We start from the raw sequence: 14,562 nt of genomic DNA, 5'->3' as shown, positions 1-14,562 counted from the left end.
AACTTATCCCTTCAGCCCAAAACTCCTTGAAACCGTGCCCACTTTGCCTCGATTTCTGTGCCCACTTCAATTTGAAAATATGTATTGTACAGATACAACTATATGGACTGTACTGTACGGACTCCATACATATTGTACGGATTTCCGTACCACTATACAGATTTTTGTCCAAAAAAAGAGAATTTTTTTTTCAAAACTTCTCTCGAACGGCATGCAGCTCACAACGTTCAATGTTGTTCATATTGTAACTTCTATTGTCTTCTATGACTTGATTTCCATGCCCAGCTTTGTCCAAAAATCACTCCTTCAGCTTGCTACAACAAATTTCTCCTTCAGAACTTTTCTCCAGCTCTTAGCCTCCTTTCTCCAATCTGCTCATGAAGAATGAATACAATCTCTCTTTTCTTTTCCCCCTTTTGTTTCCCTAAATGACTTTTGGGCAACCCTAAGATCTAATGGTTTAGATTCATTTAAATCAAGGGATGAGAATAAATGTGCAATTAATTCTCACTTTCTATTTTTTAACTCACCCATTAAATAAAGTACCCACATTGTACTTTATATCTAAAGTCACTTTTCACTTTATAATTTAACATTGACTTTACCACTTATAAAGTCACTTTAACATTATAAAGTCACACTTGGGAAAAAAATTATTTTGGACACTTTTCCTTGGGTAGAGACTAACCCATGGGAAACCACTTGTCCAAGTTACAAAAATCAACACTCCCTCTTACCAAAGAAAGTGTTTCTCACCACACCCATTTTGTCCCTAAAATGGACATGCTTGCCTCTTGGCAATGACTTCGTGAGAACATCAGCCACCAGCTCATCTATTGATATACACTCTAGCTTCATTGCCCCCTTCTGAACATGGTCCCTGATGAAATGATATCTGATGTCAATGTGTTTTGACCTGTCATGAAACACTGGATTCTCCGTAAGTTTAATGCAACTCTGATTATCACAGTGAATAACCATCTGTCTCAACTCCTGATCAAATAGGCCATACAACAACTTGTGAAGCCAAATGACCTCACAACTAGCCTGACTAGCAGGGATATACTTAGACCCAGAAGAGCTCAAAGCAAGACTTTTTCTTTCGACTGAACCACGACACAACTGCTGAACCCAATTCGAAGCAACACCCTGAAGTGTTTTTCCTATCAAAAGCACAACCTGCCCAACCTGAATCTGTGTAACTTGCCAACCTCACTCCATCTCCCCGCCTATAGTCCAGAACATAATCAACAGCCCTCTGCACGTAGCAAAGAATGTGCTTTGCAGCTACCTAGTGCACCTTCCTGGGCTCAACCATGAACTAGCTAAGTGTGTTCACTGCAAAGCATAAATCTGGCCTAGTGTTGACCAGATACGTCAAGGACCCAATAAGCTGCATATACAATGTGGGATCCACCAAACTAGAATCTGAAGCATGAAGCTTCTTCTAGTTGGTGATCATAGATGTAAACATGGGTCTACAGTCTGCCATGTGAAATCTGCTCAACACATCCACAGCATACTGCCCCTGCCCCAGAAAGATATGCCCCTCCTCTTGCCAAACCTCGCCCCAAAAAGTGATGCATTAGCCCAATGTCCTTCATCTCGAACTCCATAGCAAGATCCTCCTTGCAACCACTAATCATCAACATACAACACAAGAATGAGCGGATCATCCCCTACAACAATGTAGTATAGGTTTGGATCTGCATCTCTCTTCGTGAAACCCGTCTGCTACAAGTAAGTATCAATCCTCGAATACCAAGCTCTCGGAGCTTGCTTAAGTTCGTAGAGTGCTCGCCTCAACCAGCATACATGGGTCTCCCGCCCAAGTACCTCAAAGCCCTGTGGCTGCTCAACATACACCTCCTCCTCTATAACTCCATTCAGAAATGCAGTCTTCACATCCATCTGATGGATCTGCCAACCCATTTCTGCAGCAATAGAAATAAGGGACCAGATAGAAGTGTATCGGGTTACGGGAGAGAAGGTCTCATCATAGTCAACTCCCTCTATCTGTGAGAACCCTCTAGCCACAAACCTCGCCTTAAACTTCTCAATGTTGCCATCTGCGGCATGCTTGATCTTGTAGAGCCACCTGGAAGTCATAACTGCCAACCTCACTCCATCTCCCCGCCTATAGTCCAGAATATAATCAACAGTCCTCTGCACGTAGCAAAGAATGTGCTTTGCAGCTACCTAGTGCACCTTCCTGGGCTCAACCATGAACTGGCTAAGTGTGTTCACTGCAAAGCATAAATCTAGCCTAGTGTTGACCAGATACGTCAAGGACCCAATAAGCTGCATATACAATGTGGGATCCACCAAACTAGAATCTGAAGCATGAAGCTTCTTCTAGTTGGTGATCATAGATGTAGACATGGGTCTACAGTCTGCCATGTGAAATCTGCTCAACACATCCACAGCATACTGCCCCTGCCCCAGAAAGATATGCCCCTCCTCCTACCACACCTCAAGCCCCAAAAAGTGATGCATTAGCCCAATGTCCTTCATCTCGAACTCCATAGCAAGATCCTCCTTGCAACCACTAATCATCAACATACAACACAAGAATGAGCGGATCATCCCCTACAACAATGTAGTATAGGTTTGGATCTGCATCTCTCTTCGTGAAACCCGTCTGCTACAAGTAAGTATCAATCCTCGAATACCAAGCTCTCGGAGCTTGCTTAAGTTCGTAGAGTCCTCGCCTCAAACAGCATACATGGGTCTCCCGCCCAAGTACCTCAAAGCCCTGTGGCTGCTCAACATACACCTCCTCCTCTATAACTCCATTCAGAAATGTGGTCTTCACATCCATCTGATGGATCTGCCAACCCATTTCTGCAGCAATAGAAATAAGGGACCGGATAGAAGTGTATCGAGTTACGAGAGAGAAGGTCTCATCATAGTCAACTCCCTCTATCTGTGAGAACCCTCTAGCCACAAACCTCGCCTTAAACTTCTCAATGTTGCCATCTGCAGCATGCTTGATCTTGTAGAGCCACCTGGAAGTCACAACTGACTTGCCCCCAGGCCTAGGCACCACTTCTCAAACATCGTTCTTAATGATAGAGGCATACTCCTCCACCATAGCCTCTCTCCATACCTCCTAGTTGGCAGCCTCCTCATAGCTAGTAGGCTTAGAGTCAACAATTTTGGTAACCTTGGCTACATAACTGCAAAACCGCTCAGGTGGCACACTCTCCCTATTCACCCTCTTTGGAGGACCAACGGACTCCGCTTCCTTCAAGGTGCCTTGAAGTCACTTGGGCCTCCTCTTCCTTGAAGAAGCTTCCCCATAGGCAACCTCATCCTCTGCCCCCCAGTCTGGTGAACCTGAAGGTCTGCCAACTGACCCTGGTGTGCCTGTACCAGCACCTGTCCTCGAAGAACTTGTACTGGCACCTGTGCCTATGTCAGCTGGAGTGCAATGTGAACTCTATACCAGTGGACTCTTTAAGAAGTGCTTGGTGAACTCGCCACTAGTGCCCTAGATGTCACTAACATTGAAGTACCTCCTGTACCAATTGATCTAGAACCCTGAGGTCCTGCTCCTTGTACCTAACCTCCCTACTAAGGAGAAGTCTGCAACTCTCCCATCATACTCTCGTGATCTCCGATAGGCCCTCTCCTCCTCGAACTTCACATCCCTCCTAATCACCACTCTCCGTTTAGAAGGAATGAAGATCTAATTGGCCTTTGAAGTCTCGTTGTAACCCATAAAGATACCTTTCTCTGCCATGGGCACCAGCTTCGTCTTCTGCTCCTTGGGGATATAAGAATATTTGAGACATCCAAAGGTACGAAAATCTGCCACATGAGGCTTCTCTCCAGTGAAAGCCTCCTCCAGAGTCATATTCCCCAATACTCTGTGAGGACTCCTGTTCTTCCTTTCAGACACCCCATTCTACTGGGGGTTGTAAGGAACAGTGAACTCTCTACTAATGCCCTCCTGTGCATAGAAGTCAAAAAACCACCCATCGGTGTACTCACCACCATTGTCTGACCTCAAGACCTGAATCTTCCTACCTGTCTGCTTTTCCACGAGCTTTGAAATCTTTAAAGCGACTGAAGACCCCACGCTTGGTCTTCAGGAAATATATCCAAGTCTTCCTAGAGTAGTCATCAATGAATATAACATAATACTCATAACCACCCAAAGACACATGAGACATACGGCCACTAACATCAGTATGAATCAAGTCTAGTATACCTGTAGATTGTTGTCTCTCGCTGGGAATGGGAACTTGGTGTATTTGCACAAAGCACACCCTTTGTAGACCTCATAACGCTCAACACTGAAATTAGGAACTCCAGTAATGATCTCCTTTAGTACTCTCAAAGCTCCATGATGCATATGCGCCATCCTCCGGTGCCATAACTCGCACAAGTCTCTACTGCTCATGGTACTAGTGTGAGTGCTACCAGATGTGCTACTCACCAATGCTCCTGCTGACTGAAAATTGAACCTGTATAGTTTCCCAGAGCGGACTCCAATCACTTTGGCTGAAGTGACGGAAGCTCCCCTGGGATGCATCAATACCTACCCTCCTGAGAAAGTGACGTCAAACCCCTTCTCCTCCATAGCAAACACTAAAATCAAGTTCTTCTTCATCCCCAAAACATACAAAACATCCATGACCTTCAAAGGAGGCAAAGACTCCCTCTCAAAGGTCACATTCCCCACACCAACAGCTCTCATAGTGCGGCATCTCCTAGTACAATCTCAATATCAAGTGCCCTCTCTACAAGCTCTAAAAAGAACTCCCGTACGCCTGTCATATGGCGTGAAGCCCCGCTATCTATGTACCACACATTGGATGATGTACTCCTACTAGATGTAGAAGTAATAAATGCAAAGTCCTAGTCACACTATGAAGCAAACTACTCCACCTCTGCTGAAGCTACAGTTCCCTTCTTCCCACTGTTCTTCCTCTTAGGACACGTAGCAACATAGTGTCTCATCTTCTGACATGTCCAACATTTGACTTTGGACATACCCGTATCTTTCTTCTTCTTCTTCTCCTTTCCCTTAGCCCCATCTGATGAAGCCCCTTTCTTGGCCTTCCCTTTGTTCTTCCCCCTGGCTATCAAGGCTACATCTTCCTCATCTGCTATCTTCACCCCACCACTGCCAGTCTTCTATATTTCATGTTGCACACAATCATCCCAGAATCTGTCCCAATTGGGAAGATTCTCCCTAGAGATAATAGCATCTCCAAAAACCTCCCAAGACTTAGGAAGTCCCGCTATAGCTATCCTGACTAACTCTGTGGGTGCAACTACCTCACCAATAGCAGTCAAATCATCACATACCTATTTGACCCTGCCAAGATAATGAACTACACTTTCAGCCTTTGTCATCCTGATGTTCTTCAATTGTAATTTGAGTACCATCTTCCTACTCTCATTGGTACTCTGATAGAGTGGTTAGAGTTGTCCACATCTGATATGCATGTGTTTCCTCTCACCTGAGGAACCGCATGATCCTTTAGATTGTCCATCAAAATCTTTTTTGCCTTTGCATTATTTTTTGTGAATTCAGCAAGTTAATCTGTAGCAATAGGAGGTACAACCACTTGCCGCACTATGTCCCACACTGTTGCCTCGTCAAACATTGTCTGAATTATGTCCTTCAAAATGGCATAGTTGGATATCCCATCCAGTCTGTCCTCTATCCTTAAGAACATGGCCATGACTGCTGTCCAAAATTTACAAAACCAAGAAAATGGAGAAATGAACTTTCCAGCACACCTTGCTGTCCCAAAAGTTCAGTCTGTGTGAAATTTCACCTTGCTGTCCCAAAATATCAGTTTGTTGTCCAAACTAAGTTTGTTGTCCAAAAATTCAGTTTGTTGTCCAAACCACTGTTTGTTGTCCCAAACTATTGTCTGTTGTTCAAACTGCAATTTTCAGCATGTAGCTCTGATACCATGTTGAAATTTGATGACTAAAAAAAAGTTCCCTGCAATCCCAACCCGGTTTTAATTTCACCTTATCACTCCCATTCAGTTAAATTCCCTTTCCCATAAACATACATTCAACATATAGAATTCTAGAAATGAAATTTTCAGATTAAAACACATGGGACTGTCAACACATGCTGAAAATAAATATGGACATAACCAGACCAGCAACACACATAAAAATACACACAGATTTTTGGTCAACTTAGACCCAGGCAAAACCCCTTCAATCTTCTCTGGGGAAAACCTGTTAGAGAGCTCTTCAAATTTATTTATCTTTCAAGTTCAGAAAAAATACATTTGCAAACCAAACAAAATAGCAAAATACAACTTATCTCTTTAGCCCAAAACTCCTTGAAAACCGTGCCCACTTTGCCTCGATTTTCGTGCCCACATTAAGCTGAAAATATGTACAGTACGGATACGACTGTAAGGACTGTACGGATTATTTTTTCAAAAAAGAATCGAAACTTCTCTTGAACAGTGTGCAGGTCACAGCGTTCAATGTTGTTTGTACTGTACCTTCTGGTGTCTTCTATGCATTGATTTCCATCCCCAGAAATCACTCCTTCAGCTTGCTACAACAAATTTCTCCTTCAGAGCTTTTCTCTAGCTCTCAGCCTCCTTTCTCCAATCTGCTCATGAAGAATGAATGCAGTCTCTCTTTTATTTTCCCCCTTTTGTTTCCCTAAATGACTTTTGGGCAACCCTAAGATCTAATGGCTCAGATTCATTTAGATCAAGGGATGAGAATAAATTTGCATTTAATTCTCACTTTCTATTTTTTAACTCACCCATTAAATAAAGTACCCACATTGTACTTTATATCTAAAGTCACTTTTCACTTTATAGTTTAACATTGACTTTACCACTTATAAAAGTCACTTTCACTTTATAAAGTCACACTTAGGAAAAGAATTATTTTGGACACTTTTCCCTAGGTAGAGACTAACCCATGGGAAACCACTTGTCCAAAGTACATTAAAAATCAACATGCTATTGAAATTCTAGAATACCTTCTACAATTGGGTTTTTATTCACCTGATAACTACTTCAATGATCAATTAAACATCAATTTTCGCATAGCATTAAATTTCATATCATTTAGGCAGTTATACAGAAGAAAAACAGCAACTAAAAAACATGAAAGAGCAGCGAAGTGACCATGAAATAAAAGAGACAAGAGACACAAAAATTAGGCACACAACCAGGGCAAAACCCACAAGGGGAAAACCCAGTAAAATCCTTCCTTGTGAGAGAGCGTTTCCAAATTCATCTATACATCGTAAATAAGAATAGCATAATAATAACCAAACCAGTAACCAGAATCTTGATGAACTGCCCTGTCAAAAACCATGTTCCTGAAATTTCGGCCCTCCCTAGAATTTTGGCCTCCTGAAATTTCGGCCCTCTGGTAATTTCATTGGATCAAAGATATGTGTGACAAAATTTTGGGTCTAAATGAGGAGAAATGATCTCCTTTATATAGCCTTCATGTGGGGTTGAATGGGTGCCTCTTAATGGCCCAGCTGACCTAATAAATTTTGGAGGCAAATTTTAAATTTGAATTTTTATTTATTTTTCAAGATGAAAACACTAACCATGGCTACCATATTTTTCAACACTCCCTCTTAGCTAGGGAGGTACTATCATTTTCTCTCTCAAGATCAATCTTCCCAACCAATCATAGGTCTCACAGCCCACAGCCAAAGAAAGAGATCATCAGCCCCATCATAAGGAAAGATACATTGCATCCATCTCAAATTATCTCCTCAACCACGAGATCTCACAGCACACAGTGTAAGGGAGGAGTCAACAATACATCTCTCAGATCATATGGTCTCACCAAACACAGCCTACAGGAGTAATCAATACATTTCCTAGACCACAAGGTCTCACAACACAAAACCTACAGGAGGAATCAATAATACATCTCCTGGACCACAAGGTCTCATGGCACACAACCTACAGGAGGAGTCAAAAATACATCCCCCAGGCCACAATGTCTCACAGCATATAGCATACAGGAGGAATCAAAACAATACATCTCCCAGGACACAAGGTCTCACGGCACACAGCCTATAGGAGGAATCAACAATACATCTTCCAGACCACAAGGTCTTACGGCACACAGCTTACAAGGGATGGTACATAATATGATGCTATGTAATTAGTGCTCCTTGTTCAAGGGGATTCTCACTCATTCTAGTTTCTTCATATCAGCAACCAGTGCAACCTCAGAAATGTAGCCATGGTGGATTTCAACATTCAACTGTTCATTTAGCTTCAGCCAAGGCTTCTCTCAGAAGCAAACATCAGCAACTATTAGCAGACAATAATAGACTTCAGCAGTGGCTTCTTGTTAATTTTTGTAACTGCAATCAAATTCCACCTTGGACAGCTCAAATGACCGAGATGATGATTGCATTAGATTCCTCGTTTCGAGAGGACCAAAATTGACCAAAAGATCACCTTATTTGGACAAGCAAAAGTTGAGTTTTGAATTATCTTATTCATACATGTATTATGGAATGGGTCGGTCAGCCCTAACCACATGTGTAACTCCTTAGCTCGGCCTGAAGCCCAAGTGGACCCTCAGGAAAGCTTATAAATAGAAGAGATCTCGAGCTCATTTGAACACATTGATCAAGCCATCTTCTCTTCTCTTATTGTCTTGGTTCGCACAGGTTTGTTGGAGGAAAGTTCGCGCAAGGGTCTAAAATCCCAGGGTCGAAGCTCGCACTGAGAGCATCCAGGCCATCCCGGATGCATGCATAGCAACTGGAAGAGAGCGTCGAGGGTTTTGAAGCAGATCTTGTGAGTTTGACCCCGAACGCATGCATAGAATGGTATGGGAGCGTCCGAGCTACCATAGACACTGGCATTCAGTTCACAAATAGCGTCCAGATCTACTACAGACGCTCACATAGCTCCTCCTGCCTGCGTCCAGGACTCAAAGATGAGACTTCAGTATTCCAAAGATTTCGTACAGTGTTTAACAGTGTTTGGCACGGTGACTATACTACCCAGCAATTGTCTACAGTCATCAAAATCAGGGTTTTGTTTTCAAGCATGATTAGATCTGTTTCATGGATATCATAGTTGTTTTGTTGCATAGATAAAGTTATGGATCATTGTACTCTCTTTTGCTAAATCATTTAATGATGATCTAAGAAAAAGAAGATTTGCAAGGGTTTTCCCCATAGTGGGTTTTGCCCTGGTCTTAGACCAATTCTGGTGTCTATGTGTGTGCACGTTTTTCTTCTATTGTTCCTTTATGTTCCGTTGCATTGATGATGATGATGTTGTTCTTTCTATATAATTGCATATGTTGATGGATAATGGTGTAGATCTGAATAATGTAATGATGATATGGGGTGAACTTAATGTATTAATGATCAAATCTAATTATCAAAGCAAAGAATAATGTAGCCCTATGAAAAATTAACATGGTATCAGAGTTGGGTTGAAGAAAATCCATGGAGATCACGCTGACAATGACACCTTTGATGGAAGCAAGAAGAGGATGGTGGAGACCTAAAAGAATTCTAGGATTTGAAGAAACCCTAGGCAACTTGATTATTAGGGTTTGATGGATTCTATGAGGTTAGGGTTGGAGAGAAACCCTGGTTTATGGAAACAATATGAGATATGAAACCTAGTATGGTCAATGTGAAGATACTCAAGCACTTGTGGGAGATTTGATGAAGCCCTAGATGGGATAATCCCTAGCAAACCTGGTTGGACAACTGAAGGCAACATTGGTATATGGACCATGGACATTGATGGCTCTTGAAGATTGGTTCAAGAGGGAGAGGATCACCTCTCATTAAAGATAAGTATTTCTTGACTTATGATGCCTCTTACTTGTGTCTAGATTTATAGATCTGATGATTATGTTTATTGATTATACTTCTTGCATATGTATTTGAGTATATGGATGTTTCTCACCTCCTTGATGAGATGTGATAAGTGGATCCCTCTTGAGGATCATTTGAGATGCAAGAAGGATGGCTAGATTTGGAAAGAGGTAAAGAGGTACTTGATGAAAAGGTGACAAGCACTACAAGCTACCTATAAAAAGGTGCACAGGTATTTGAATACCACAAGGTATGCATGGTATGTTTTATTTCAGTGATAACTTTGGATGGCTCGGTAAGCCCTAAGGTATGATGATGAAATGATGCACCTAGTGTTGAACTTTTTTATCTTCTTAAATTCTATGAGGCTATCTAATGTTGATACATTGATACACTTGATGATTGGCTAACATCCATCTGTTGGACATCTTGATCTTATAAAAAAGGCTAGCACCTTGGCTCTAGTAGATGATACTCTTGATACTTGTCATGCATGGATCACATTGGATTTCACATAGAAGGATAGCTCATTGATTCCTATACATGGGTTTGCTAATAATGTTTGTGATAAGCATGATGAAAGCATATGGAAAGAGAGATTGACACTCTCTTTGTTTTGATGAAGTTTTATTGAATGACCTTACTTGATCTTATTGATAATGAAGAGCATGGTATCCATAGTCGAATTGAACAAATAATAAATGGCTTCTCACAGAAGCAGGCATCAGCAACCATTATGGAATCCAACAGACCATAATTGAATCCAGCAAATGGTAAGTCGCTTCTCACAGAAGCAGGTATCAGTAACCATAGTAGAATCCAACAGACCATAATTGAATCCGACAAATAATATATGGCTTGAGCGAAAATAAACATCATAAGATAGATGAATGACGCAGTCAATATTAGAGTCTTGCATCTTCTTCAAATCATTCATCAAGGAGATGTCGATGGACCTACAATCCATTGTGCCAAGGATATCACCAAGTTCATGCCTCAAAAAACAACTCCCTCTTACATAAAAGTCCTCTACATAGTAGAAAAGTCACAGGCTCATCTGTAGCATATCTAGATCAACATCAGTCCTTAAAAACTTCTAGCCACCTTCATAGAAACGTGATTGATCTAGTATGCTCCATCTGAGTACAGAGCCTATCACACATCCTTTTGTCACAATGTTCTTCTGTCATTTCCAACGATCACCACACCTTGGCAGTGTTCATTATGTACCTACAATCCTCACTAGGAGGCTATGGAAGAACAAGAACAACCAAGCAACCCAAGAGACACATAATGAAATAGTCAATAGAAATAATCGAGAGAATACTTATCTTTTGAGAGTGTATCAGCTCCTTCTTGATCTTAGCTTTCACAGAGAGTCAATCTCATCACACCATCAAGGAGTCCATAAAGAATTCACATCATTAAGGAGTCCATATCATCAAGGAGTCCATATCATCAAGGAGTCCATGTCATTAAGGAATCCACATCATCATCAAAGAGTTCACATCATCATTAAGGAGTTCTCATCATCAACAAAGAGTTCACAAAGTCCAAGTCATTAAGGAGTACATCTCATCATGGAGTCCATGTCATCAAGGAATCCACATCATCATCAAAGAGTTCACATCATCATTAAGGAGTCCTCATCATCAACAAAGAGTTCACGAAGTCCAAGTCATTAAGGAGTCCAAATCATCATCATCATTAAGCAGTCTATATTATCAACGAGTTCATATCATCATCATCAAGGAATCTACATTATTAATGAATCCATATCTTCATCATCATTAAGGAGTCTACATTATCAATGAGTCCACATCATCATCATCATCATCATCAAGGAGTCTAGTCCAATTCATCATCAACGAGTCCATGTCATCAACAAGTCCTCATTATCATCATTAACATCATCAACGAGTCCACATCATCATCATCCAAGAGTAAGAATCAAGGAGTTCAAATCACCATCCAGGAGTCCAATCACATTATCCACGTTATACATCATTATCAACAAGGAGTACTTATCATCATCAACAAGGTGTACACATCGTCAACATCATAGAATACACATCATTCATCATTAAGGAGTCCACATCAACATCCTCAAGGAATCCATATCATCATCCACATCATCAAGAAGTTTACATCAACATCAATAAAGAGTTCATATCCACATCATTAAGAAGTTTATATCATTAATGAGGCCACATCATGATTCCACAGCATCAACAAATCAACATCGTTATCAATGAGTCCATATTCTAAATAAGGAATTAGGGTTAGGTTCATTAGACTTAAATTTTCTTCTCCAAACCCAACCTAAGGTTTTACAAATCATAGACAGTGCAACGTCGATATTAATTGAAACAACAAAATAAACACAAGATACTTATCTTTTTGAGATCATCCAAGGTACATTCGTTAAGTGGTACGTGTCATGTGGATAATGATGAGGTGAATTAGGACACAAGGGTCCCATGGCCAAATGCCATGGGCTCAAGGTGGTAATGGCGAGGGATGTCCACATATTTGGGTATATGAATGTAGGAGGGAGCAATCTTGGTACATGAGTTACCCTGACCTTTGTTTTTCCACCCTCCTTCATTTGCTTTTCGTCGTTTATTGATTTTTCTTTTATTTTACTGCTCGGGGATCCAAGGGATGAGAATAGGTTGTGTATGATATAGCAATGATTACACCCTTAAGGTGGGGCAGTTGATTACCCACCAAGGGTTGGGACATGCATTGGTTCCTTAATGACGCAGGGGGCACTCATAGGGGCCCTAGGAACCAGGGTGATGGCCATAATGGTAAAAGGTATAGCTCATGTTCGGCTTTTTCCCATGCGTTATTTTTATTGTCCCGACCATCTTTTGCATTTTGTGGTATTATTTATTTTTGTATGTGGCCATGATATGCTTTTATCCTTTTTTTAGTTGCATCAACCTTCGAGGCATCGTTCCAATCCCAATCCAGACATATGTGGACAAGGGGAGGTGGAGTACTAGAGCTTTGTGGACCCAATGGTCATGTGGACCAAGAGGGGGAAGATGATGAAATAGATTATGTAATGTGTGGAGGGGAGGGGAAAATGTGGAATGGGAAAATGGGACCACGCTACCAAAATTGGGGTTTCCCAAGTAGTGCCCAACCTGATGCTATAAGTCAGTAGGTGAGATCCCATAGGACTAGAGTTGAGAATTAACACCCCATTTACGGTGAGGGAACAAGATTGCAGTCAAAACCCTTCCTCTTTTCCTTCTGTTTCTTGCTTGTGGCCATGATATGCTTTTAACTTTCTTTTAGTTGCATCAACCTCTGGGGCAACATTTCCAGGCCCGACCTAGATATGTAGACAAGAGGAGGGGGTGTGCCAGCACCCTGTGAACCCAATAGTCATGCAAACCCAAAGAAAGCAAATCATGAATAGGGTTCGTAATGTGCAAAGGAAAGTCATAAATATGGAATGCGAAACAACACCATGCTACCAAAATCGGGGTTTCCCAAGTAGGGACCTTCCTAAAGTGATAGGCCAATAGGGGAGATCCCACAGGACTAAGATTGAAGATTAACCCCCCATTTAAGGTGAGGGAATAAAACCACAATCAAAACCCTTTCTTCTTCCAAGTCACCCAATAGTCCACGCCAAAATGCCCAAATGAAAAACAAGCATAAGCCCCAAATTGCACAATGAAAAACATACCTTCTGGGTCGGATTGCCCACCTTCTAACATGAGCTCTTGACAAATGGGAAAGAAGGAGACATACAACTAATGCAGGTGGTGGAGATAAAGTGGGACATCACATCGACTACAAGATGGTTGTTAGGGGGCTACCAGCTGCCAACTTGAAGAAGATGATTAGGAGAAAAGCTCTCCTAGGGGTACTCACTATTGGTGCCTTATAGGGCCATACATTATGCACATTTGGGCTTACAAATGGAGCGGTAAAAAAACTTGGGGTGTCCCTATTGAAAGAGGGGTAACAATGCCAAAAGGTGCATAGTGAATTTCAGAATTTTAAGCTCACCCTGAATAATGTCCATGAACATATGCTGGAAAATAACACCTACAATCACGAGGGAAAATCTAATGTTGACGGGACCTATTATGGTGATCATTTTTTCTAGAAATGTAGAGATTGTGTCAATCTATTGTCAAACTATTTTCTCTATTGCTCTCAATCACAGGGACACGTGGTTTTTTATTTCAATATTCTTTGAGATTGGAGGACCTAGAATTGTACTCAATATAATGCAACTATAGTTGTCAAAATTCAAACATGCAATACAAAGGCATTCAAGAACTTGATGTAGTTAACAGTGCACCAATAAGAAATATACTGTAAAAAAAAGGCAAGCCCCACTCTATAAGAAAATGTAAATATATTTCAAGAATTAAGATCCAAGAAAGTTAATTAGTGATCAAACTAAGCCAATATCATGATCAAGAAATTATTGCCTGAATTATTTGTATACCTTTACTTGGAAAAAGAGTAACATGTATCAATGTTTTACTTCTATGAAAACTTCCAAACATTGCACATGATGGGTGTGAGGATGTGTGCAAACACAAATCAAGTTTGTCTGTGAAAAATAGGATAGAATGCATACCAACAATTAGAGCAGCTCTATAAATTTCATACTTTTGATGATAGTACAACTCCCAAAAATGGTTCAAGTGTGCTGCCATGTAAGATGCCAATTGGTTAGTGAAAAACATTGGCCAAAA

At 41.1% G+C, this 14,562-nt stretch overlaps 1 protein-coding gene across 4 annotated transcripts in view; it reads right to left on the bottom strand.

Moving 5' to 3' along the window:
* FACE2 (farnesylated protein-converting enzyme 2) overlaps positions 1–14,562 on the bottom strand; it is a 210,827-nt gene that overhangs the window by 108,052 nt on the left and 88,213 nt on the right. For all 4 annotated transcript variants that reach the window (XM_089384611.1, XM_089384610.1, XM_089384609.1 and 1 more), the window contains exon 5: positions 14,445–14,516. In XM_089384611.1, the coding sequence (XP_089240737.1) occupies positions 14,445–14,516 (72 nt within the window). The remainder of the gene's footprint in view (positions 1–14,444; positions 14,517–14,562) is intronic.

This window comes from Pinus tabuliformis, chromosome Q, assembly GCF_031772625.1.
Source record: "Pinus tabuliformis cultivar Carrire ecotype Pingquan chromosome Q, CPIR1, whole genome shotgun sequence".
Classification (NCBI taxonomy): Eukaryota; Viridiplantae; Streptophyta; class Pinopsida; order Pinales; family Pinaceae; genus Pinus; species Pinus tabuliformis.
The sequence above is the reverse complement of the archived record's forward strand: the minus strand, read 5'-3'. Positions and strand labels throughout refer to the sequence as shown.